Here is a 25,326-nt window from a genome sequence, read left to right as displayed (position 1 = left end):
GACAGATTAGTATTAAGTAACTAATTCTGAAGTATCACGTTATCAACTGATGAGTAATGCTAAATGACATTAACTCTAATCGTGTTAGGTTTGGATAAGGTTTAATGTGTTGCCCAGAAAGCTGCTACAAACCTAAAAATATAACAGGAGTGGACAAAATTGGGTAGAATATCTTAAGCATTGGGTGAACTCTATAGTTGATGTTGCAGCTAAATGGGCGGTTGTCTGTTAGCAATGTGAAAATGGGCAAAATAAATTCAAACGTCCAGTTATAATATGTTTAGTGGCAATGTGTGTCTGTAAATGTGCAAAATGAATAGTGTCTAATGTTTCAATACTACGAGCGAATGATTTTTACTGAGCTAACTAGCCCAACACATTAGCTAGCGTTAACTTTAGCTGGCGCTACAAAATCGGATTTGCAACCTTGCAGCTAAAGCAGGATCGCTGCAAAGAACTCGCTGTTTAAGCTAGCGTGGTGGTTAGCATGCTAGTTGGGCCTAATGGCCGCCAAAATGTAATACAACAAACGTAAACGACAGAAAGAAATAACATTAAAACATGATTTCAATATACGTTCTATCCCCCTTTGCTGGCACACAACACATGTACCGTGTAAGATTGGGTTATATTACCGTGTGAATGATGAATTCTCGTGTTGTTTGTAGAGATTCCGATAACGGCGTCGTTCCTCGCGAGAGATGAGCGCCTGGCTCCGTGTGTTTGTCGGTGATTGATTGAGAGGACCTCTGGTTGTTCACAACATGCAACCTCTGACGCAGGTCTGGACGGTAGAACCAGCACTGCAGTACTGTACTACTTTTAACTACTGCACATACGAGCTCAGTTTAACACGAAGAAAATGTGAGAGGTTTGTAGCTCATTATTTAGGTCAACGCTTACGGTTGAAAGTGGCGGGGATTTCTGCATATCAAGTAGCTGGGCTCAAACAATTAGCTAAGAAACAAACATGGCTAATATTCTTTATTAGTGACAGGGGTGACTTAAGTAACTGACTGTAGAACATGGAATACATACATGCCCCAGAGTGTCCACCTGTCAGGTAAAAAAAAATACTGTCATGTTTTGACGGAGTTTCACTGCGCACTTCAGTTGTGTTTCGGTGCTAAATGTAGAATCATTGTTTAATTTTGGACTTAACAGAGCAGAGTGACGAAGGAGATAATACTATAAACGGGTCTGTTGACTTAAACTACTTTCATTTGGTACCACAATATCAGAGTCAATGGAGAAAAAGCATACGAGCCAGCCAGGAGTCGAACCTAGAATCTTCTGATCCGTAGTCAGACGCGTTATCCATTGCGCCACTGGCCCGTTACTGTACCGTGAATAAGACACCCTTTTAACCGGTAAATGTATGTTTTTGGTGTTTGAATTGTTAGTATTGTAGTTAATGGTTCGTGATTAAACTAAAATAGGCCATGGTAATGTTATGTAACAGTTGGCATGGGTAATCTACCGTACCCAAGCGGTTTAGGCTGTTATCACATTCACCATGATATAAACTCAAGCATAAATTTATAGAATGAATTTAGCTGGAATGTTATGTTTTGTATTTCTTTTCCCATTTTCTGTGACAATAAACTGCATTTTGTCTGGGATTTTGGAGTGTTTGCAGTACATCTTCTACCTCTTAACAAAGGCACTAAATATATTGTGAAAAGCATGGTATGGTTTAATAATGTGCACGTTTTCAGTGGATGTGGGGTTTACTACAGTATGCACAAACAAGAGCAGTGTTTGTCAAAAGAGCAGCAGATATTAGTGGAGGTGATGTGTGCTAACTTTACTCTACTTAATAACGTCATCTGTTGAATGTAATGGATCATTTAGTAGGCCACACATCACTCCCACAGATAAGGTTATAAAAAAAATGCTGTAGGGGAGGTGGTGTTAGGTCAATGCTTTCCTCTTCCTCTCCCAGTTCACATCGACGATCATCATGGAGTTCCATGCAATGAAAACTCTACTTCTAACCTTTGCATTTGGTCTGTCTTGGTATGTAAGTGCAGACCAACACGGTAAGTCGAAAATGTACTATTTCTTTGCATAACAAAGTTTTTCAAGATTTCTCTCTGCTGATTGCGCAATCTGAGTGAAATTCTACTTGTTTTGCACAATTTTTTGCGCCAATGAATTGAGAAAGTTTATAACTTGAAGCGATTTGAATTGATACCTGTATTTTCACCTCAGTCATGGTTACCTTTTACCTATACTACCTGGTCGTGCTTACTGTGTCCAAGGGTGACGCCATGACCTGTACTGTCGTAAATCATCATATTTGAGCCAACAACCAAACTGTAAAATCTCACTATGCTGTTAAGACCAAAAATGATCTCTCATTTGGAGGGAGAGAAGTGTTGACTTACTTAAAATGTGTATTAATTTCATGAACTGTACAATTGTTGTAAAAAAATCTGCAACATGCAGCACAGGTCTAGTCTGAATGGAGGATTGTGTTTTCCTTCCCTTTTTTTTTTTTTTTTTTGAACTTGATCACTTAATAATTTGTGTATTTCAATGGATCGAACACAAATGTGAGTTAGAAGCGATAAAGGAAACCAAATTAACTAGAAGGTTGATGATTTCATTTTGCATGTCCACAAACTAATAATCATTTCAGCAAGAAGTATTGTGAGTTAATCCTACTAACAGCATAGGAGATGGAAAAAAAACCTCATTGGCTTGACATATGTGACCTTTTATGGAGGGTTTTTGTTTTACCTAGTCTTATCTAGTCCATCTGTTATTAAAATTGGGAGGTTTGTGGAAGTTAGTTGTTAGTATTTGTTACTGACATTTAATGGGATTTTTTCCAGTGTTTGTAGTACTACTTTGCAGTTATGCACTGCAAAATTGCATGACTTTTCTGACTGAGTCATTCTGTCCTGGCAGCACCTGTAGTCCATACAAAACTCGGGAGCCTTAGAGGTGAGTATGTGAGTGTGAAGGGGAAAGACAGTGGAAGCCACACCTTCCTGGGTGTACCTTTTGCAAAGCCACCTGTAGGACCTGCTCTGAGACTGGCTGCACCTCAGCCTGTGGAAGCATGGGAAGGAGTGAGAGAAGCCACCCGGCAACCACTTATGTAAGGATCTGAGGGGAAAAATGTGTATGTTGCAGCCACAGAATAGACAAAAACACACAAATGATCAATAATATAGCAACACAACATACAAATGATCAAAAATGTCATAGAAGCATGTGGAAATGTAAAACTACATAGTGGCAAATAGCATTAATGCTCATGTGACAAGTAACTTTACAGTAGAGAAATGAGAGATAGTAGAGTAGGAAGTGAGTCATCTCTTGTTTAGTGTCTGTGTGTCTGTCAATTTGACGTTTAACAGGGGATGGTTTTGGGCACTAGATCCTCATTAACCATATGCAAACTGGTGTTATAAAATCTGAAATGACCAGATTCTGTGGTGTATGTTCCTTTTTGTATATGAAAATGTTCTCTTTAAATTCCCTGTATGGGGGGGAATAATGGGGCATATTATCATTAAAATGTCTTCTTTTTCAGGTGCATTCAAAATAAACAAGTTATTGATGACCTGTTTTCAAAATTTGGCTTGGAGGCAGAAATCCCAGACGTTTCAGAAGACTGCCTTTACCTCAACATTCATGCACCTGCAAACAGAGCACCTGATGCCAGACTCCCAGTAAGATCCCAAACCTGCAGGTTTACAGTCAAACTCAGTTTCTGAGAATCAGTTGCAGAGTAGTTTTGGTTTGGTTTAATATGCAAAATATGAACAGAAATTTTAAAGATACTGATGATGATTATACATGTAGTTTGATAATGTAACTAGAAAAAACTTGGTTAGCATAGCTGCTGTCAACAGGTTAGAGAATTGTTGAATTTGAAGTGTGAGGGGAAAACAGGAAAAAATAATCATCATCCGTTTGCCTTTCAGGTCATGGTGTGGATCCATGGGGGAGGTTTTTATATGGGAAGTGCCTCAGTGTATGATGGTTCTGCCCTGGCTGTTTATCAGGATGTGGTTGTGGTTGCAATCCAGTATCGCTTAGGACTTCTGGGTTTTCTCAGGTAAGCATTTCAATTATTCAGTACATTCATCATCAACAAAGACTGACTTTTATTTACTAAAAGTGGCCTTTTTGACCAGATGGCTAAAACACACACATACAATTCCTATGCATATATTCATACTGTATACAATAACAATAACCAAAACAGAGATAATGAAATATGGAGCTATGGAGTCAAATTCCACATGTTGTTTATATGTGCATAAAATACTAAACATGAGCAAAATCTCAAACGTATATGTATGTATATTATATCCAGCACCGGAGATGACAGCATTTCTGGAAACTTTGGTCTGCTGGACCAGGTAGAAGCTCTGAAGTGGGTCCAGCAGCACATTCACAACTTTGGTGGAAACCCAGATCTAGTCACCATATTTGGGGAGTCTGCTGGTGGAGTCAGCGTGTCTCTCCTGGTAAGAATTACTCTGCAAATGCATAAACTTGTGTAAACTTGAAGAGTTATGTCAGTACCACTCAGTGAATGTTACTGCAAGGTCCCTAAAGTTATTAATTTTTGGTGCTTGGTTCAACAGCTTCTTTCACCACTATCAAAAGGTTTGTTCCACCATGCAATCGCTGAAAGTGGCACAGCTGCAATAGACTATTTGTTTTCTGCTGATCCTCTTCCAAATGCAAAGGTTTTTGTTCATCACTTGTTTCTGTAAAAATATTAGTGCCCACATATTGGAGTATTGTAACACAGCTTCTTTAATGTTAATTATCCCTTGTGTTTGTCATCAGATGGTGGCAAATATTTCTGGCTGTAGCTTTGAAAGCACAGAGAGATTTGGCGACTGCATGAGAAGCCTTGACATGGATACTGTTATGACTGTCGCAGAGGTAAGGAAACAAAAAAACACAACCTACCATTAAATATACAGAATTGCTTCTTTTTTGTCTTTTGCTAAACTCTTTAATATGTGCACTTTGGGTACTTGTTTTAAAATTGTTTCTGTCTCTCCTTTTTCATTTTTTTGCTCAAGGATATAAATTTGAGATATACGATAAATGTTGATGGACACTTCCTGAGAAAACCTGTGGATGAGATGTTCCGTAATCACGAACTTATCACTGTGCCATTCATGACTGGGATTAACAGTGATGAAGGTGGCTATTTACTATCTCATGTAAGTTAATAATTATTTAATAAAAAAGTATAAAAATAATAGCTTGTTTACAACCCAGTTCCAAAAAAATGAGACACTGTGTAAAATATGAGTAAAAGCAGAATGTAATGATTTGCAGATCTCATCTCATCAATCCATATTTTATCAACAATCAAACATGTAAAGCATATCAAATGTTAATACTGAGAAAATGTACCATTTTAGGAAGAAAAAAAAAAGGTAATATCGAATTTCAACACACCTCCAAAAAGTTGGAACAGAGGCAATAAAAAGCTGGAAAATTAAATTAATTGACACTAAAAAGAAACAGGTGAAGGAATGGTTTGCAACTAATTAGATTCATTTGCCGCAAGGTAAAAGAGTCTCAGAAGTAAAGATGTGAAAAACTGTGTCAACAAATTGTGGAACAATTTCAGAATAATGCTCCACAATGTAAAATTGTAAAGATCTGAAATATTTCAACACCTACAGAACATAGACTTAAATGCTGTTGAGAATCTGGACAAACCTCTGCACCCAAGGGACAAAGCTGAAAATCAGTATTGGATGTCTGTGATTTTTGGGCCCTAAGGTGGCGCAGTAAAACCAGGCATAATTCAGTAATGGAAACTAACATATACTCAGGAACACTTTCACAAATCATTGTCTGCTGTGAACATGATCCACAAACACTGCTGTGGAAAACTGTTCTGGGGTCAGATGAATTGAAATTTCAAATTCTTTTTGGACATTGTTTCCACCAGACTTTAGAGGAGCACAATCATCTGACATGTTATTAGCACTCAGTTTAAAAGCCTGCATCTCTGATGGTATGGGTTTGCATTCGTGTCTACAGTCCTGGACAAAAGTCTTGTCGCATAAGTACACAATACAGAAAATATCTAATATCTCGACTGCTGATTATGTAATAAGGATCAGCAATGACTCACAGTAATTCTAAAGAACTAGAGATTTTTACATGTGAGCAAACTGAAATTTCAAAAAATATTTTAAATATTTACAGCTTATTAAAGATCCACAGTTCAAGTGCAACAACTTTTCTGACAACATGCCCAAGATCGGCCCAGAGACCAAAGTGTTAATCATCAAGAGCTTGAAGTCCAGGTCTCCTGATGAGGTTGCATTTTGACTGATTATAATTTGTTTCAAAACTTTTGTCCTTCTAGAAACTGATTTGTTCATCATTATCAAGCAATAAATATGAAATCTATGAAATTTCATTTTGGTTGAATATAAATAAAGTGCAGATGCTTTGCATCATTATGAGTTATTAACGACTCCAATTGGTCAATTAGCAGTCAAGTTATTAGCTGTTATAAATATGATGGGTACATGCGACAAGACTTTTGTCCAGGACTGTATGGAATGGGACTCTGGAAAGACGCAATCAGTGTTGAAAGGTACAGGAGAAAATTATACCCTCATCCAGATGATGTGTTTTTCAGGGAATGCCTTGCATATTTCAGCAACATACTGAACCACATACAACCCCAATAGCATGGCTTCATCTGTGTGTTGAACTGGCCCACCTACAGTCTAAACCTTTGACTAACTGACAAAAAATTGTGCATCATGAAACAAAAAATAAATGGCGAAGACCCAGGGCTGTTGAGCACCTAGAGTCCTATATCAGACTAAATGAAGAGGAGATACTACACAGCAGTGACATGGTGGTGCAGTGGATGGCACTCGTGCCTCACAGCAAGAAGGTCCTGGGTTGGATTCCAACACCAGTCGACGGGGGAAGGGACCTTTCTGTGTGGAGTTTGCATGTTCTCCCCGTGTCTGCGTGGGTTCTCTCCGGGTACTCCGGCTTCCTCCCACCATCCAAAGACATGCACTGATAGGTTAATTGATTAATCTAAATTGCCCATAGGTGTGAATGTGGTACTGATTGTTTGTCTCTATATGTCAGCGATGAACTGGCGAATTGTCCAGGGTGTACCCCGCCTTCGCTCATAAGTAGCTGGGATAGGCTCCAAGCGACCCCCGTGACCCCAGTGAGGATAAAGCGGGTTCAGATAATGAATGAATACTACACAGTGGTAAAGAAGGCCCTGCCTCAAATTTTTGGTGATATGTTGCTCACATCAAATTCCTTTTTATTTTTTCTTGAAATTTTACATTTTCTCAGTTTAAACATTTTATATGATTTTGTTCTATACATAAAACATGGCTTTATGAGATTTGCAAATCATTGCTGTTTTAATTTATATTGTACACTACATTACCAACCTTTTTGTTTTGGTATTGGAGTTGTATTATAATTAAATCTCGCACCATGAGAAACACAAATGTCCACATCTAAAATATAAACCATGACTGGTAATTTCCTAGTACTTTGCTCCTCAAAACTGGACAGAGGGAATGGATCGGGAGACTGTGAAGAACATACTGTCCATTTTCTTGCCTGGTGTAAGTCTTACATCGTCTGATACATTATATTTTCCTGCCTAATCATTCTACTGCTCTAACACAGCTGTTGCTTATTTTCTCAACCCAAACAGGCAGATTTTCTGGATTTGATATTGGATGAATACGCTGGAAATGGTGAAGATAGAGTGAAAAACAGAAAAGGATTTACTGACATCCTTGGAGACATTATATTCAGTATTCCAGCCATTAAAACAGCAAATGTCCACAGAGGTACTCTTTAATTTTCAAGAATATGCGAGTCTGCTATTAATCTAAAGTCCCTTAAATTGTTAAATACTTACCTTTACAGACTTTAATAACCATGTCATGTCACACCCTTAATCCACCAGATGCAGGAGCCACTGTATACTTTTATGAGTACCGGCATCCACCATCTTTCTTGAAGGCAAGTAGACCAAGTTTTGTTGGATGTGACCATGGGGATGAAATCTTTTCAGTATTTGGATTTTGCTTCACAACTACTTATGTCAGAGTATCAGGTAGGTGCAACATAAAAACCCAAGGATTTGAAGAAAAACACATATCTGCATAGTTTAAGGTGACCAGACTGTCATTATTTTAGGTAATTGCCTTGAAGAGGATGAACAGATGAACAGAATCACGATGGCATACTGGGGGAACTTTGCTCGTACAGGGTAAGAAATGATCTTCATTACAGCTAAAGTAATCTGCAATTACATAAAAAGGTCAAACAAGCTTTGTAATGCACTGTATGTAGGTCTCCTAATGGGGGTGGCCTTGTGGAGTGGCCAAAGTATGGAGCAGAAGAAGAATATCTGGAGATCGATACGAAGCAGGTGGTCCATCAACACCTGAGGAAGGAGCGGTTTGTCTTCATGACTCAGACACTGCCCAAGAAGATGCAAGAGCAAGAGAAGACGGGGCACAGTGAATTGTAGAACAATCGACTCTCATTAAATCAACACCGTAATTACTCAGTAGCAAACTACAAACTACAGTCACACAAACCAGGGGAAACTAATCTGATGAATACCAGATCTACTGCACATCACAGGCCAACTGGAGCCATTTGTTTGTCTATATCGACAAGTGAGGTTGTAATGAAGATGGCACACATTAGCTTTAGATAGTTTTAGACAGGGTTTTAGTATAAAATGTAAATGTTTTGTAGCCTCAGAGAATTTTTTATTGTTTGGATTGTGCCATAAGGAACTTTTGGGTCAGTTTTTTTCATTCATGGAATTCAAGCTACATAGAACAATATATAACCTGTGATGTTTGGTACATTTAATTAGAGGATAAACAGGAAAGCTAAGTTCAATCAATAAAAACTGTGTGTGCTGTAATAATTAAGTCTCCCCATTGACCTAACTTCAGTAAAGTAAGATTTACAAACTGAAAAAGTAAAAAAAATTAATAAATAAAGGTTTGTTGTGTAACTTTTGGAGTGAAATATATTGGGTGATATTCATGACAATGTCAGTGAGACATAATAACAATAATATTTATAATAACATTAATACTGATGGGCTCTTTTTCTAGTCTAATCAAAAAATCAAAATATTTTTGCTCAGTTATCTGAATTCTGCTTAAAAATGCCATTGATGATCTTGCATAGTACATTATGTGAAATGTTTACATCATTGAAGTCTTTTGACTGCATCTGAACCTGTTTACTCATCCTTTGGTTTTCAATATCCATAGACTTTATATCATAGTTATTTTATCATCCAATTTAAATTCTCACAATAAAGTTATCAACAGTGATGCAATAATGTGGTAGTGACACTTGATCACATTTGTAGCAATGCCTTATGTACAAATTAAAATAAACACATTCCACAAGAAAGTTCTGTTCTTTTTTTTTTTTTTTTTTTTTTTTTTTTTTAACTTTTAATTACTGAGAAGAGTGCTTAAGCTGAAAAGCTCCCTGAAGTCTGATGTGAGCAGTTCAATAGATCAAACTTCGTGGTCTTCCATAAAATCAGACCTAAACCACACATCACTCCCACAGATGAGGTTATAAAAAACGCTTTATGGGAGGTGGTGTTGGGTCAGTGTTTGCCTCTTCCTCTCCCAGTTCACATCGACGATCATCATGGAGTTCCATGCAATGAAAACTCTACTTCTGACCTTTGCATTTGGTCTGTCTTTGCATGTCAGTGCAGACCAACACGGTAAGTCGAAAATGTCCTATTTCTCTGCATAACAAAGTTTTTCAAGATTTCTCTGAGGTGATTGCGCAATCTGAATGAAATTCTACTTGTTTTGCACAATTGTATGCGCCAGTGAATTGAGAAAGTTTATAACTTGAAGCGATTTGAACTGATACCTGTATTTTCACCTCAGTCATGGTTACCTTTTACCACTGACGGAAAGTTGGCAGTAGATTAGCAGATTAGCAGACTGGGACTTTGGCTGTTAATAACGAACAAACGAAAGGACCACACACAACATTCCTGCTGAAGAAAGCATTTGCTTTTGTTTTAAGGAAATGCGGGTCATTTCGGCTGAAATGATGTTGTAATATTTTGCCAGCATAACCAAGATCACAACAAGGTAACATATGTGCTTTGTGGTCCTTTCGTGTGTTCGCTATTGACGGTCAAAGTCCCAATCTGCCAATCTACTGTTAACTTAGTGTTAGTGAGGTATTGTGAGTTCATCCTACTAACAGCATAGGAGATGGAAAAAAAACCTCATTGGATTGACATATGTGACCCTTTATGGAGGGTTTTCCTTTTACCTAGTCTTATCTAGTCCATCTGTTATCAAAATTGGGAGGTTTGTAGAGGTTAGTTGTTAGTATTTGTTACTGACATTTAATGGGATTTTTCCAGTGTTTGCAGTACTACTTTGCAGTTATGCATTGCAAAATTGCATGACTTTTCTGACTGAGTCATTCTGTCCTGGCAGCACCTGTAGTCCATACAAAACTCGGGAGCCTTAGAGGTGAGTATGTGAGTGTGAAGGGGAAAGACAGTGGAAGCCACACCTTCCTGGGTGTACCTTTTGCAAAGCCACCTGTAGGACCTGCTCTGAGACTGGCTGCACCTCAGCCTGTGGAAGCATGGGAAGGAGTGAGAGAAGCCACCCGGCAACCACTTATGTAAGGATCTGAGGGGAAAAATGTGTATGTTGCAGCCACAGAATAGACAAAAACACACAAATGATCAATAATATAGCAACACAACATACAAATGATCAAAAATGTCATAGAAGCATGTGGAAATGTAAAACTACATAGTGGCAAATAGCATTAATGCTCATGTGACAAGTAACTTTACAGTAGAGAAATGAGAGATAGTAGAATAGGAAGTGAGTCATCTCTTGTTTAGTGTCTGTGTGTCTGTCAATTTGACGTTTAACAGGGGATGGTGTTGAGCACTAGATCCTCATTAACCATATGCAAACTGGTGTTATAAAATCTGAAATGACCAGATTCTGTAGTGTATGTTCCTTTTTGTATATGAAAATGTTCTCTTTAAATTCCCTGTATGGGGGGAATAATGGGGCATATTATCATTAAAATGTCTTCTTTTTCAGGTGCATTCAAAATAAACAAGCTAGTACTGACCTGTTTTCAAAACTCAGCTTGGAGGCAGAAATCCCAGACATTTCAGAAGACTGCCTTTACCTCAACATTCATGCACCTGCAAACAGAGCACCTGATGCCAGACTCCCAGTAAGATCCCAAACCTGCAGGTTTACAGTCAAACTCAGTTTCTGAGAATCAGTTGCAGAGTAGTTTTGGTTTGGTTTAATATGCAAAATGTGAACGGAAATTTTAAAGCTACTGATGATGATTATACATGTAGTTTGATAGTGTGACTAGAAAAAACTTGGTTAGCATAGCTGCTGTCAACAGGTTACAGAATTGTTGAATTTGAAGTGTGAGGAAAAAAAGAAAACCAGGAAAAAATAATCATCATCCGTTTGCCTTTCAGGTCATGGTGTGGATCCATGGGGGAAGTTTTACTATGGGAAGTGCCTCATTGTATGATGGTTCTGCCCTGGCTGTTTATCAGGATGTGGTTGTGGTTGCAATCCAGTATCGCTTAGGACTTCTGGGTTTTCTCAGGTAAGCATTTCAACTATTCAGTACATTCATCATCAACAAAGATTGACTTTTATTTACTAAAAGTGGCCTTTGTGACTGGATGGCTAAAACACACACATACAATCCTGTGCTTATATTCATACTCTATACAATAACAACAAGAAAAGCACTCGAAGAGCGCAGACCTCCATCAAGACAGATTTGCCCCCCCCCCCCATCACCACCAAAATTTAATCTTTTGTTCCTTGTGCCAGTATCAACATTTCCTGAAATTTTCATCCAAATCCGCCCATAACTTTTTGAGTTATCTTGCTAACAAACAAACACACACGCACGCAAACACAAACCAAAGTGATCACAATACCTCCTGGCGGAGGTAATAACCAAAACAGAGATAATGAAATATGGAGCTATGGAGTCAAATTCCACATGTTGTTTATATGTGCATAGAATACTAAACATGAGCAAAATCTCAAACGTATATGTATGTATATTATATCCAGCACCGGAGATGACAGCATTTCTGGAAACTTTGGTCTGCTGGACCAGGTAGAAGCTCTGAAGTGGGTCCAGCAGCACATTCACAACTTTGGTGGAAACCCAGATCTAGTCACCATATTTGGGGAGTCTGCTGGTGGAGTCAGCGTGTCTCTCCTGGTAAGAATTACTCTGCAAATGCATAAACTTGTGTAAACTTGAAGAGTTATGTCAGTACCACTCAGTGAATGTTACTGCAAGGTCCCTAAAGTTATTAATTTTTGGTGCTTGGTTCAACAGCTTCTTTCACCACTATCAAAAGGTTTGTTCCACCATGCAATCGCTGAAAGTGGCACAGCTGCAATAGACATGGTGGTGTCTGATGATCCTCTTCCAAGTGCAAAGGTTTTTGTTCGTCATTTGTTTCTGTAAAAATATTAGTGCCCACATATTGGAGAACTGTAAGACAGCTTCTTTAATGTTAATTATCCCTTGTGTTTGTCATCAGATGGTGGCAAATATGTCCGGCTGTAGCTTTGAAAGCAAAGAGAGATTTGGCGACTGCATGAGAAGCCTTGACATGAATACTGTTGTGACTATCGCAGAGGTAAAGAAACAAAAAAACACAACCTACCATTAAATATGCAGAATTGCTTCTTTTTTGTCTTTTGCTAAACTCTTTAACATGTGCACTTTGCGTACTTGTTTTAAAATTGTTTCTATCTCTCCTTTTTCATTTTTTCCCTCAAGGATATAAATGTGAGATATACTATAAATGTTGATGGACACTTCCTGAGAAAACCTGTGGATGAGCTGTTCCGTAATCATGAACTTATCACCGTGCCATTCATGACTGGGATTAACAGTGATGAAGGTGGCTATTTACTTTCTGATGTAAGATAATGATTAGTTAATAAAAAAAAGTATAAAAATAATAGCTTGTTTACAACCCCAGTTCCAAAAAAATGAGACACTGTAAAATATGAGTAAAAGCAGAATGTAATGATTTGCAGATCTCATCTCATCAATCCATATTTTATCAACAATCAAACATGTAAAGCATATCAAATGTTAATACTGAGAAAATGTACCATTTTAGGGGAAAAAAAGGTAATATCGAATTTCAACACACCTCCAAAAAGTTGGAACAGAGGCAATAAAAAGCTGGAAAATTAAATTAATTGATACTAAAAAGAAACAGGTGAAGGAATGGTTTGCAACTAATTAGATTAATTTGCCGCAAGGTAAAAGAGTCTCAGAAGTAAAGATGGGAAAAACTGTATCAACAAATTGTGTAACAATTTCAGAATAATGCTCCACAATGTAAAATTGTAAAGATCTGAAATATTTCAACACCTACAGAACACAGACTTAAATGCTGTTGAGAATCTGGACAAACCTCTGCACCCAAGGGACAAAGCTGAAAATCAGTATTGGATGTCTGTGATTTTTGGGCCCTAAGGTGGCGCAGTAAAACCAGGCATAATTCAGTAATGGAAACTAACATATGCTCAGGAACACTTTCAGAAATCCTTGTCTGCTGTGAACATGATCCACAAACACTGCTGTGGAAAACTGTTCTGGGGTCAGATGAATTGAAATTTCAAATTCTTTTTGGACATTGTTTCCACCAGACTTTAGAGGAGCACAGTCATCTGACATGTTATTAGCACTCAGTTTAAAAGCCTGCATCTCTGATGGTGTGGGGTTGCATTCGTGTCTACAGTCCTGGACAAAAGTCTTGTCGCATAAGTACACAATACAGAAAATATCTAATATCTTGACTCCTGATTATGTAATAAAGATCAACAATGACTCACAATAATTCCAAAGAATTAGAGATTCTTACATGTGAGCAAACTGAAATTTCAAAAAATATTTTGAATATTTACAGCTTGTTAAAGACCCACAGTTCAAGTGCAACAACTTTTCTGACAACATGCCCAAGATCGGCCCAGAGACCAAAGTGTTAATCATCAAGAGCTTGAAGTCCAGGTCTCCTGATGAGGTTGCATTTTGGTTAATTATAATTTGTTTCAAAACTTTTGTCCTTCTAGAAACTGATTTGTTCATCATTATCAAGCAATAAATATTTATGAAATCTATGAAATTTCATTTTGGTTGAATATAAATAAAGTGCAGATGCTTCGCATCATTATGAGTTATTAATGACTCCAATTGGTCAATTAGCAGTCAAGTTATTAGCTGTTATGAATATGATGGGTACATGCGACAAGACTTTTGTCCAGGACTGTTTGGAATGGGACTCTGGAAAGATGCAAGCAGTGTTGAAAGGTACAGGAGAAAATTATACCCTCATCCAGATGATGTGTTTTTCAGGGAATGCCTTGCATATTTCAGCAACATACTGAACCACATACAACCCCAACAGCATGGCTTCATCTGTGTGTTGAACTGGCCCACCTACAGTCTAGACCTTTCACTAACTGACAAAAAATTGTGCATCATGAAACAAAAAAAAAATGGCAAAGACCCAGGGCTGTTGAGCACCTAGAGTCCTATATCAGACTAAATGAAGAGGAGATACTATACAGTGGTAAAGAAGGCCCTGCCTCAAGTTTTTGGTGATATGTTGCTCCCATCAAAAAAAAAAAAAAAAATTTTCCTTAAAATTTTACATGTTCTCAGTTTAAACATTTTATATAATTTTGTTCTTCATTAGATAAAACATGGCTTTATGAGATTTGCAAATCATTGCTGTTTTAATTTATATTGTACACTACAGTGCCAATCTTTTTGTTACCTCCGCTAGGAGGTATTGTGATCACTTTGCTTTGTGTGTCTGCGTGTTTGTTTGTTTGTTTGTTTGTTAGCAAGATAACTCAAAAAGTTATGGACAGATTTTCATGAAATTTTCAGGAAATGTTGATATTGGGACAAGGAAGAAATGATTAAATTTTGGTGGTGATCGGGGGTGGGGGGGTGGGAAAGATCTGTCTTGGCGGAGGTCTGTGCTCTTCGAGTGGTTTTCTTGTTTTGGTATTGAAGTTGTAGTATAATTAAATCTCGCACCGTGAGAAACACAAATGTCCACGTCTAAAATATTAACCATAACTGCTAATTTCCTAGTTCTTTGCTCCTCAAAACTGGACAGAGGGAATGGATCGGGAGACTGTGAAGAACATACTGTCCATCTTCTTCCCTGGTGTAAGTCTTACATCGTCTGATACATTATATTTTCCTGCTTAATCCTTCTACTACTCTAACTCATCTGTTGCTTATTTTCTCAGCCCAAACAGGCAGATTTTCTAGATTTGATATTGGATGAATACACTGGAAATGGTGAGGATAGAGTGAAAAACAGAAAAGGATTTACTGACATCCTTGGAGACATTATATTCAATATTCCAGCCATTAAAACAGCAAATGCCCACAGAGGTACTCTTTAATTTTCAAGAATATGCAAGTCTGCTATTAATCTGAAGTCCCTTAAATTGTTAAATACTTACCATTACACACTTTTATAACCATATCATGTCACACCCTTAATCCACCAGATGCAGGAGCCACTGTATACTTTTATGAGTACCGGCATCCACCATCTTTCTTGAAGGCAAGTAGACCAAGTTTTGTTGGATGTGACCATGGGGATGAAATCTTTTCAGTATTTGGATTTTGCTTCACAACTACTTATGCCAAAATATCAGGTAGGTGCAACATAAAAACCCAAGGATTTGAAGAAAAACACATATCTGCATAGTTTAAGGTGACCAGACTGTCATTATTTTAGGTAACTGCCTTGAAGAGGACCAACAGATGAATAGGATCATGATGGCATACTGGGGGAACTTTGCTCATACAGGGTAAGAAAAGATCCTCATTACTGCGAAAGTAATCTGCAATTACATAAAAAGGTCAAACAAGCTTTGTAATGCATGGAATGCGCTGTATGTAGGTCTCCTAGTGGGGGTGGCCTTGTGGAGTGGCCAAAGTATGGAGCAGAAGAAGAATATCTGGAGATCGATACGAAGCAGGTGGTCCATCAACACCTGAGGAAGGAGCGGTTTGTCTTCATGACTCAGACACTGCCCAAGAAGATGCAAGAGCAAGAGAAGACGGGGCACAGTGAATTGTAGAACAATCGACTCATTAAATCAACACCGTAATCACTCAGTAGCAAACTACAAACTGCAGTCACACAAACCAGGGGAGACTAATCTGATGAATACCAGATCTACTGCACATCACAGGCCAATTGGAGCCATTTGTTTGTCTATATCGACAAGTGAGGTTGTAATGATGATGGCACACATTGGCTGTAGATAGTCTTAGACGGGGTTTTAGTGTAAAATGTAAATGTTTTGTAGCCTCAGAATTTTTTATTATGTTTGGATTGTGCCATAAGGAACTTTTGGGTCAGTTTTCATTCATGGAATTCAAGCTACATAGAACAATATATAACCTGTGATGTTTGGTACATTTAATTAGAGGATAAACAGGGAAGCTAAGTTCAATCAATAAAAACTGTGTGTGCTGTAATAATTAAGTCTCCCCATTGACCTAACTTCAGTAAAGTAAGATTTACAAACTGAAAAAAAAAGTTAAAAAAAATAATAAATAAAGGTTTGTTGTGTAACTTTTGGAGTGAAATATATTGGGTGATATTCATGACAATATCGGTGAGACATAATAACAATAATAATTATAATATTAATACTGATGGGCTCTTTTTCTAGTCTAATCAAAGAATCAAAATATTTTTGCTCAGTTATATGAATTCTGCTTAAAAATGTCATTGATGATCTTGCATAGTACATTGTGTGAAATGTTTACATCATTGAAGTCTTTTGACTGCATCTGAACCTGTTTACTCATCCTTTGGATTTCAATATCCATAGACTTTATATCATAGTTACCTCCGCCAAGGAGGTTATGTTTTTGCCAGGGTTTGTTTGTTTGTCTGTCTGTCCGTTAGTGTGCAACATAACTCAAAAAGTTATGGACAGATTTTGATGAAATTTTCAGGGTTTGTTGGAAATGGGATAAGGAAAAAATGATTAAATTTTGGTGGTGATCGGGGGTGGGGGGCCCACGGGGCGGGGCACAGACCAGAAAATTTCATCAAAATCTGTCCATAACTTTTTGAGTTATGTTGCACACTAACGGACAGACAGACAGACGAACAAACCCAGGCAAAAACATAACCTCCTTGGCGTGGGGGGGGGGGGGGGGGGGGGGGGCACTGATCAGCCTTGGCGGAGGTCTGCGCTCTCCGAGTGCTTCTAGTTATTTTATCATCCAATTTAAATTCTCACAATAAAGTTATCAACAGTGATGCAATAATGTGGGAGTGATACTTGATCACATTTGTAGCAATGCCTTATGTACAAATTAAAATAAACACATTCCACAAGAAAGTTCTTTTTTTGTTTAACTTTTAATTACTGAGAAGAGTGCTTAAGCTGAAAAGCTCCCTGAAGTCTGATGTGAGCAGTTCAATAGATCAAACTTCGTGGTCTTCCATAAAATCAGACCTAAACCACACATCACTCCCACAGATGAGGTTATAAAAAACGCTTTATGGGAGGTGGTGTTGGGTCAGTGTTTGCCTCTTCCTCTCCCAGTTCACATCGACGATCATCATGGAGTTCCATGCAATGAAAACTCTACTTCTGACCTTTGCATTTGGTCTGTCTTTGCATGTCAGTGCAGACCAACACGGTAAGTCGAAAATGTCCTATTTCTCTGCATAACAAAGTTTTTCAAGATTTCTCTGAGGTGATTGCGCAATCTGAATGAAATTCTACTTGTTTTGCACAATTGTATGCGCCAGTGAATTGAGAAAGTTTATAACTTGAAGCGATTTGAACTGATACCTGTATTTTCACCTCAGTCATGGTTACCTTTTACCACTGACGGAAAGTTGGCAGTAGATTAGCAGATTAGCAGACTGGGACTTTGGCTGTTAATAACGAACAAACGAAAGGACCACACACAACATTCCTGCTGAAGAAAGCATTTGCTTTTTGTTTTAAGGAAATGCGGGTCATTTCGGCTGAAATGATGTTGTAATATTTTGCCAGCATAACCAAGATCACAACAAGGTAACATATGTGCTTTGTGGTCCTTTCGTGTGTTCGCTATTGACGGTCAAAGTCCCAATCTGCCAATCTACTGTTAACTTAGTGTTAGTGAGGTATTGTGAGTTCATCCTACTAACAGCATAGGAGATGGAAAAAACCTCATTGGATTGACATATGTGACCCTTTATGGAGGGTTTTCCTTTTACCTAGTCTTATCTAGTCCATCTGTTATCAAAATTGGGAGGTTTGTAGAGGTTAGTTGTTAGTATTTGTTACTGACATTTAATGGGATTTTTCCAGTGTTTGCAGTACTACTTTGCAGTTATGCATTGCAAAATTGCATGACTTTTCTGACTGAGTCATTCTGTCCTGGCAGCACCTGTAGTCCATACAAAACTCGGGAGCCTTAGAGGTGAGTATGTGAGTGTGAAGGGGAAAGACAGTGGAAGCCACACCTTCCTGGGTGTACCTTTTGCAAAGCCACCTGTAGGACCTGCTCTGAGACTGGCTGCACCTCAGCCTGTGGAAGCATGGGAAGGAGTGAGAGAAGCCACCCGGCAACCACTTATGTAAGGATCTGAGGGGAAAAATGTGTATGTTGCAGCCACAGAATAGACAAAAACACACAAATGATCAATAATATAGCAACACAACATACAAATGATCAAAAATGTCATAGAAGCATGTGGAAATGTAAAACTACATAGTGGCAAATAGCATTAATGCTCATGTGACAAGTAACTTTACAGTAGAGAAATGAGAGTAGGAAGTGAGTCATCTCTTGTTTAGTGTCTGTGTCTGTCAATTTGACGTTTAACAGGGGATGGTGTTGAGCACTAGATCCTCATTAACCATACACAAACTGGTGTTATAAAATCTGAAATGACCAGATTCTGTAGTGTATGTTCCTTTTTGTATATGAAAATGTTCTCTTTAAATTCCCTGTATGGGGGGAATATTGGGGCATATTATCATTAAAATGTCTTCTTTTTCAGGTGCATTCAAAATAAACAAGCTAGTACTGACCTGTTTTCAAAACTCAGCTTGGAGGCAGAAATCCCAGACGTTTCAGAAGACTGCCTTTACCTCAACATTCATGCACCTGCAAACAGAGCACCTGATGCCAGACTCCCAGTAAGATCCCAAACCTGCAGGTTTACAGTCAAACTCAGTTTCTGAGAATCAGTTGCAGAGTAGTTTTGGTTTGGTTTAATATGCAAAATATGAACAGAAATTTTAAAGCTACTGATGATGATTATACATGTAGTTTGATAGTGTGACTAGAAAAAACTTGGTTAGCATAGCCGCTGTCAACAGGTTACAGAATTGTTGAATTTGAAGTGTGAGGGAAAAAAGAAAACCAGGAAAAAATAATCATCATCCGTTTGCCTTTCAGGTCATGGTGTGGATCCATGGGGGAGGTTTTACTATGGGAAGTGCCTCATTGTATGATGGTTCTGCCCTGGCTGTTTATCAGGATGTGGTTGTGGTTGCAATCCAGTATCGCTTAGGACTTCTGGGTTTTCTCAGGTAAGCATTTCAATTATTCAGTACATTCCTCATCAACAAAGATTGACTTTTATTTACTAAAAGTGGCCTTTTTGACTGGATGGCTAAAACACACATACAATTCCTGTGCTTATATTCATACTGTATACAATAACAACAAGAAAAGCACTCGAAGAGTGCAGACCTCTATCAAGACAGATCCCCCCCCCCCCATCACCACCAAAATTTAATCTTTTGTTCCTTGTGCCAGTATCAACATTTCCTGAAATTTTCATCCAAATCCGTCCATAACTTTTTGAGTTATCTTGCTAACAAACAAACACACACGCACGCAAACACAAACCAAAGTGATCACAATACCTCCTGGCGGAGGTAATAACCAAAACAGAGATCATGAAATATGGAGCTATGGAGTCAAATTCCACATGTTGTTTATATGTGCATAAAATACTAAACATGAGCAAAATCTCAAACGTATATGTATATATATTATATCCAGCACCGGAGATGACAGCATTTCTGGAAACTTTGGTCTGCTGGACCAGGTAGAAGCTCTGAGGTGGGTCCAGCAGCACATTCACAACTTTGGTGGAAACCCAGATCTAGTCACCATATTTGGGGAGTCTGCTGGTGGAGTCAGCGTGTCTCTCTTGGTAAGGATTACTCTGCAAATGCATAAACTTGTGTAAACTTGAAGAGTTATGTCAGTACCACTCAGTTAATGTTAATGCAAGGTCCCTAAAGTTATTAATTTTTGGTGCTTGGTTCAACAGCTTCTCTCGCCGCTATCAAAAGGTTTGTTCCACCATGCAATCGCTGAAAGTGGCACAGCTGCAATGGACTCGTTGGTGTCCGATGATCCTCTTCCAAGTGCAAAGGTTTTTGTTCGTCATTTGTTTCTGTAAAAATATTAGTGCCCACATATTGGAGAATTGTAACACAGCTTCTTTAATGTTAATTATCCCTTGTGTTTGTCATCAGATGGTGGCAAATATTTCCAGCTGTAGCTTTGAAAGCACAGAGAGATTTGGCAACTGCATGAGAAGCCTTGACATGGATACTGTTATGACTGTCGCAGAGGTAAAGAAACAAAAAAACACAACCTACCATTAAATATACAGAATTGCTTCTTTTTTGTCTTTTGCTAAACTCTTTAACATGTGCACTTTGGGTACTTGTTTTAAAATTGTTTCTGTCTCTCCTTTTTCATTTTTTCCCTCAAGGATATAAATGTGAGATATACTATAAATGTTGATGGACACTTCCTGAGAAAACCTGTGGATGAGCTGTTCCGTAATCACGAACTTATCACTGTGCCATTCATGACTGGGATTAACAGTGATGAAGGTGGCTATTTACTTGCTGATGTAAGATAATAATTATTTAATAAAAAAGTATAAAAATAATAGCTTGTTTACAACCCCAGTTCCAAAAAATGAGACACTGTGTAAAATATGAGTAAAAACAGAATGTAATGATTTACAAATCTCATTTTATCAATCCATATTTTATCAAAAATCAAACATGTAAAGCATATCAAATGTTAATACTGAGAAAATGTACCATTTTAGGGGGGAAAAAAAGTAATATCGAATTTCAACACACCTCCAAAAAGTTGGAACAGAGGCAATAAAAAGCTGGAAAATTAAATTTAGTGATACTAAAAAGAAACAGGTGAAGGAATGGTTTGCAACTAATTAGATTAATTTGCCTCAAGGTAAAAGAGTCTCAGAAGTAAAGATGGGAAAAACTGTATCAACAAATTGTGTAACAATTTCAGAATAATGCTCCACAATGTAAAATTGTAAAGATCTGAAATATTTCAACACCTACAGAGCATAGACTTAAATGCTGTTGAGAATCTGGACAAATCTCTGCACCCAAGGGACAAAGCTGAAAATCAGTATTGGATGTCTGTGATTTTTGGGCCCTAAGGTGGCGCAATTAAACCAGGCATAATTCAGTAATGGAAACTAACATATGCTCAGGAACACTTTCAGAAATCATTGTCTGCTGTGAACATGATCCACAAACACTGCTGTGGAAAACTGTTCTGGGGTCAGATGAATTGAAATTTCAAATTCTTTTTGGACATTGTTTCCACCAGACTTTAGAGGAGCACAATCATCTGACATGTTATTAGCACTCAGTTTAAAAGCCTGCATCTCTGATGATGTGGGGTTGCATTCGTGTCTACAGTCCTGGACAAAAGTCTTGTCGCATAAGTACACAATACAGAAAATATCTAATATCTCGACTCCTGATTATGTAATAAAGATCAGCAATGACTCACAATAATTCCAAAGAACGAGAGATTCTTACATGTGAGCAAATTGAAATTTCAAAAAATATTTTGAATATTTACAGCTTGTTAAAGACCCACAGTTCAAGTGCAACAACTTTTCTGACAACATGCCCAAGATCGGCCCAGAGACCAAAGTGTTAATCATCAAGAGCTTGAAGTCCAGGTCTCCTGATGAGGTTGCATTTTGATTAATTATAATTTGTGCCAAAACTTTTGTCCTTCTAGAAATTGATTTGTTTATCATTATCAAGCAATAAATATTTATGAAATCTATGAAATTTCATTTTGGTTGAATATAAATAAAGTGCAGATGCTTCACATCATTATGAGTTATTAATGACTCCAACTGGTCAATTAGCAGTCAAGTTATTAGCTGTTATGAATATGATGGGTACATGCGACAAGACTTTTGTCCAGGACTGTATGGAATGGGACTCTGGAAAGACGCAATCAATGTTGAAAGGTACAGGAGAAAATTATACCCTCATCCAGATGATGTGTTTTTCAGGGAATGCCTTGCATATTTCAGCAACATACTGAACCACATACAACCCCAATAGCATGGCTTCATCTGTGTGTTGAACTGGCCCACCTACAGTCTAAACCTTTGACTAACTGACAAAAAATTGTGCATCATGAAACAAAAAAAAATGGCAAAGACCCAGGGCTGTTGAGCACCTAGAGTCCTATATCAGACTAAATGAAGAGGAGATACTGCACAGTGGTAAAGAAGGCCCTGCCTCAAGTTTTTGGTGATATGTTGCTCCCATCAAAAAAAATTTGTTTTTTCTTAAAATTTTACATGTTCTCAGTTTAAACATTTTATATAATTTTTTTTCTTCTGTACATAAAACATGGCTTTATGAGATTTGCAAATCATTGCTGTTTTAATTTATATTGTACACTACAGTGCTAACCTTTTTGTTACCTCCGCTAGGAGGTATTGTGATCACTTTGCTTTGTGTGTTTGTGTGTTTGATTGTCAGCAAGATAACTCAAAAAGTTATGGACGGATTTTGATTAAATTTTCAGGAAATGTTGATACTGGCACAAGGAGGAAATGATTAAATTTTGGTGGTGATCGGGGGTGGGGGGGTGGGACAGATCTGTCTTGGCGGAGGTCTGTGCTCTTCGAGTGCTTTTCTTGTTTTGGTATTGAAGTTGTATTATAATTAAATCTCGCACCATGAGAAACACAAATGTCCACGTCTAAAATATTAACCATAACTGCTAATTTCCTAGTACTTTGCTCCTCAAAACTGGACAGAGGGAATGGATCGGGAGACTGTGAAGAACATACTGTCCATCTTCTTCCCTGGTGTAAGTCTTACATCGTCTGATACATTATATTTTCCTGCTTAATCCTTCTACTACTCTAACTCATCTGTTGCTTATTTTCTCAACCCACACAGGCAGATTTTCTAGATTTGATATTGGATGAATACACTGGAAATGGTGAAGATAGAGTGAAAAACAGAAAAGGATTTACTGACATCCTTGGAGACATTATATTCAATATTCCAGCCATTAAAACTACAAATGCCCACAGAGGTACTCTTTAATTTTCAAGAATATGCAAGTCTGCTATTAATCTAAAGTCCCTTAAATTGTTAAATACTTACCATTACACACTTTTATAACCATATCATGTCACACCCTTAATCCACCAGATGCAGGAGCCACTGTATACTTTTATGAGTACCGACAACCACCATCTTTCTTGAAGGCAATTAGACCAAGTTTTGTTGGATGTGACCATGGGGATGAAATCTTTTCAGTATTTGGATTTTGCTTCACAACTACTTATGCCAAAATATCAGGTAGGTGCAACATAAAAACCCAAGGATTTGAAGGAAAACACATATCTGGATAGTTTAAGGTGACCAGACTGTCATTATTTTAGGTAACTGCCTTGAAGAGGACGAACAGATGAATAGGATCATGATGGCATACTGGGGGAACTTTGCCCATACAGGGTAAGAAAAGATCCTAATTACAGCTAAAGTAATCTGCAATTACATAAAAAGGTCAAACAAGCTTTGTAATGTATGGAATGCACTGTATGTAGGTCTCCTAATGGGGGTGGCCTTGTAAAGTGGCCAAAGTATGGAGCAGAAGAAGAATATCTGGAGATCGATACGAAGCAGGTGGTCCATCAACACCTGAAGAAGGAGCGGTTTGTCTTCATGACTCAGACACTGCCCAAAAAGATGCAAGAGCAAGAGAAGACGGGGCACAGTGAATTGTAGAACAATCGACTCTCATTAAATCAACACCGTAATCACTCAGTAGCAAACTACGAACTACAGTCACACAAACCAGGGGAAACTAATCTGATGAATACCAGATCTACTGCACATCACAGGCCAACTGGAGCCACTTGTTTGTCTATATAGACAAGTGAGGTTGTAATGATGATAGCACACATTAGCTTTAGATACTCTTAGATGGGGTTTTAGTATAAAATGTAAATGTTTCGCAGCCAGATAGAGAAACTTTTATTATTTTTGGATTGTGCCATAAGGAACTTTTGGGTCAGTTTTCATTCATGGAATTCAAGCTACATAAAACAATATATAACTTTTGATGTTTGGTACATTTAATTAGGGGATAAACAGGGACAATAAGTTCAATCAATAAAAACTGTATGTGTTGTAACAATTAAGCCTCCCCATTGACCTAACTTCAGTAAAGTAAGATTTGCAAACTGAAAAAAATAAAGTAAGAAAAAATAAATAAATAAAGGTGTGTTGTGGAACTTTTGGAGTGAAATATATTGGGTGATATTCAAGAGCATCTTGGTGAAACATAATCACAATAATAATTATCATATTAATACTGATGGGATCTTTTTCTAGTCTAATCAAAGCATCAAAATATTTTTACTCAGTTATCTGAATTCTGCTTAAGAATGTCATTGATGATCTTGCATAGTACATGTGAAATGTTAAATCATTTAACTCTGTTGACTGCACCTGAGCCTGTGTACTCATCCTTTGCTTTCCAATATCCATTGATGAAAATCAGACTTTATATTGTAGTTATTTTATGATCCAATTTTAATTCTTACAATGAAGTTATCAACAGTGATGCAATAATGTGGTAGTGACACTTGATCACATTGTAGCAATGCCTTATGCACAAATTAAAATAAACACACTCCACAAGAAAGTTCTGTTCATTTTTTAAATTTTTGTTTTTTACTTTTAATTACTGAGAAGAGTGCTTAACCTGAAAAGCTCCCTGAAGTCTGATGTGAGCAGTTCAATAGATCAAACTTCGTGGTCTTCCATAAAATCAAACCTAGGCCACACATCACTCCCACAGATA

The 25,326-nt window shown here is 37.7% G+C and overlaps 2 protein-coding genes and 1 non-coding gene across 3 annotated transcripts in view; 1 reads left to right on the top strand and 2 right to left on the bottom strand.

Annotated features, from left to right (window-relative positions):
• Positions 1 to 758, bottom strand: part of banp (BTG3 associated nuclear protein) — a 38,678-nt gene extending 37,920 nt beyond the window's left edge. The window contains exon 1 of the mRNA XM_030136892.1: positions 636 to 758. The gene's annotated coding sequence lies outside the window, so the exon portion shown is untranslated. The remainder of the gene's footprint in view (positions 1 to 635) is intronic.
• Positions 750 to 24,457, top strand: ces2b (carboxylesterase 2b). Its single transcript, XM_030136881.1, has 38 exons — positions 750 to 782; positions 1,946 to 2,042; positions 2,917 to 3,109; positions 3,548 to 3,686; positions 3,942 to 4,075; positions 4,337 to 4,490; positions 4,611 to 4,715; positions 4,819 to 4,917; positions 5,061 to 5,204; positions 7,542 to 7,619; positions 7,712 to 7,850; positions 7,970 to 8,119; positions 8,203 to 8,275; positions 8,359 to 8,528; positions 10,518 to 10,710; positions 11,148 to 11,286; positions 11,549 to 11,682; positions 12,165 to 12,318; positions 12,439 to 12,543; positions 12,647 to 12,745; positions 12,889 to 13,032; positions 15,229 to 15,306; positions 15,390 to 15,537; positions 15,657 to 15,806; positions 15,890 to 15,962; positions 16,055 to 16,224; positions 18,559 to 18,751; positions 19,178 to 19,316; positions 19,579 to 19,712; positions 20,191 to 20,344; positions 20,465 to 20,569; positions 20,673 to 20,771; positions 20,915 to 21,058; positions 23,239 to 23,316; positions 23,409 to 23,547; positions 23,667 to 23,816; positions 23,900 to 23,972; positions 24,065 to 24,457. The coding sequence occupies exons 1-38, from the start codon at positions 765 to 767 to the stop codon at positions 24,243 to 24,245; spliced, it is 4,869 nt and encodes a 1,622-aa protein (XP_029992741.1). The 5' UTR covers positions 750 to 764; the 3' UTR covers positions 24,246 to 24,457.
• On the bottom strand, positions 1,263 to 1,335 carry trnar-acg (transfer RNA arginine (anticodon ACG)). Its single transcript has one exon. It is a non-coding gene; the product is annotated as a tRNA-Arg (tRNA).
• Positions 24,458 to 25,326: the final 869 nt, after the last annotated feature.

The sequence above is a fragment of the Sphaeramia orbicularis genome, chromosome 6 (assembly GCF_902148855.1).
Source record: "Sphaeramia orbicularis chromosome 6, fSphaOr1.1, whole genome shotgun sequence".
In the NCBI taxonomy this organism is placed as follows: Eukaryota; Metazoa; Chordata; class Actinopteri; order Kurtiformes; family Apogonidae; genus Sphaeramia; species Sphaeramia orbicularis.
The sequence above is the reverse complement of the archived record's forward strand: the minus strand, read 5'-3'. Positions and strand labels throughout refer to the sequence as shown.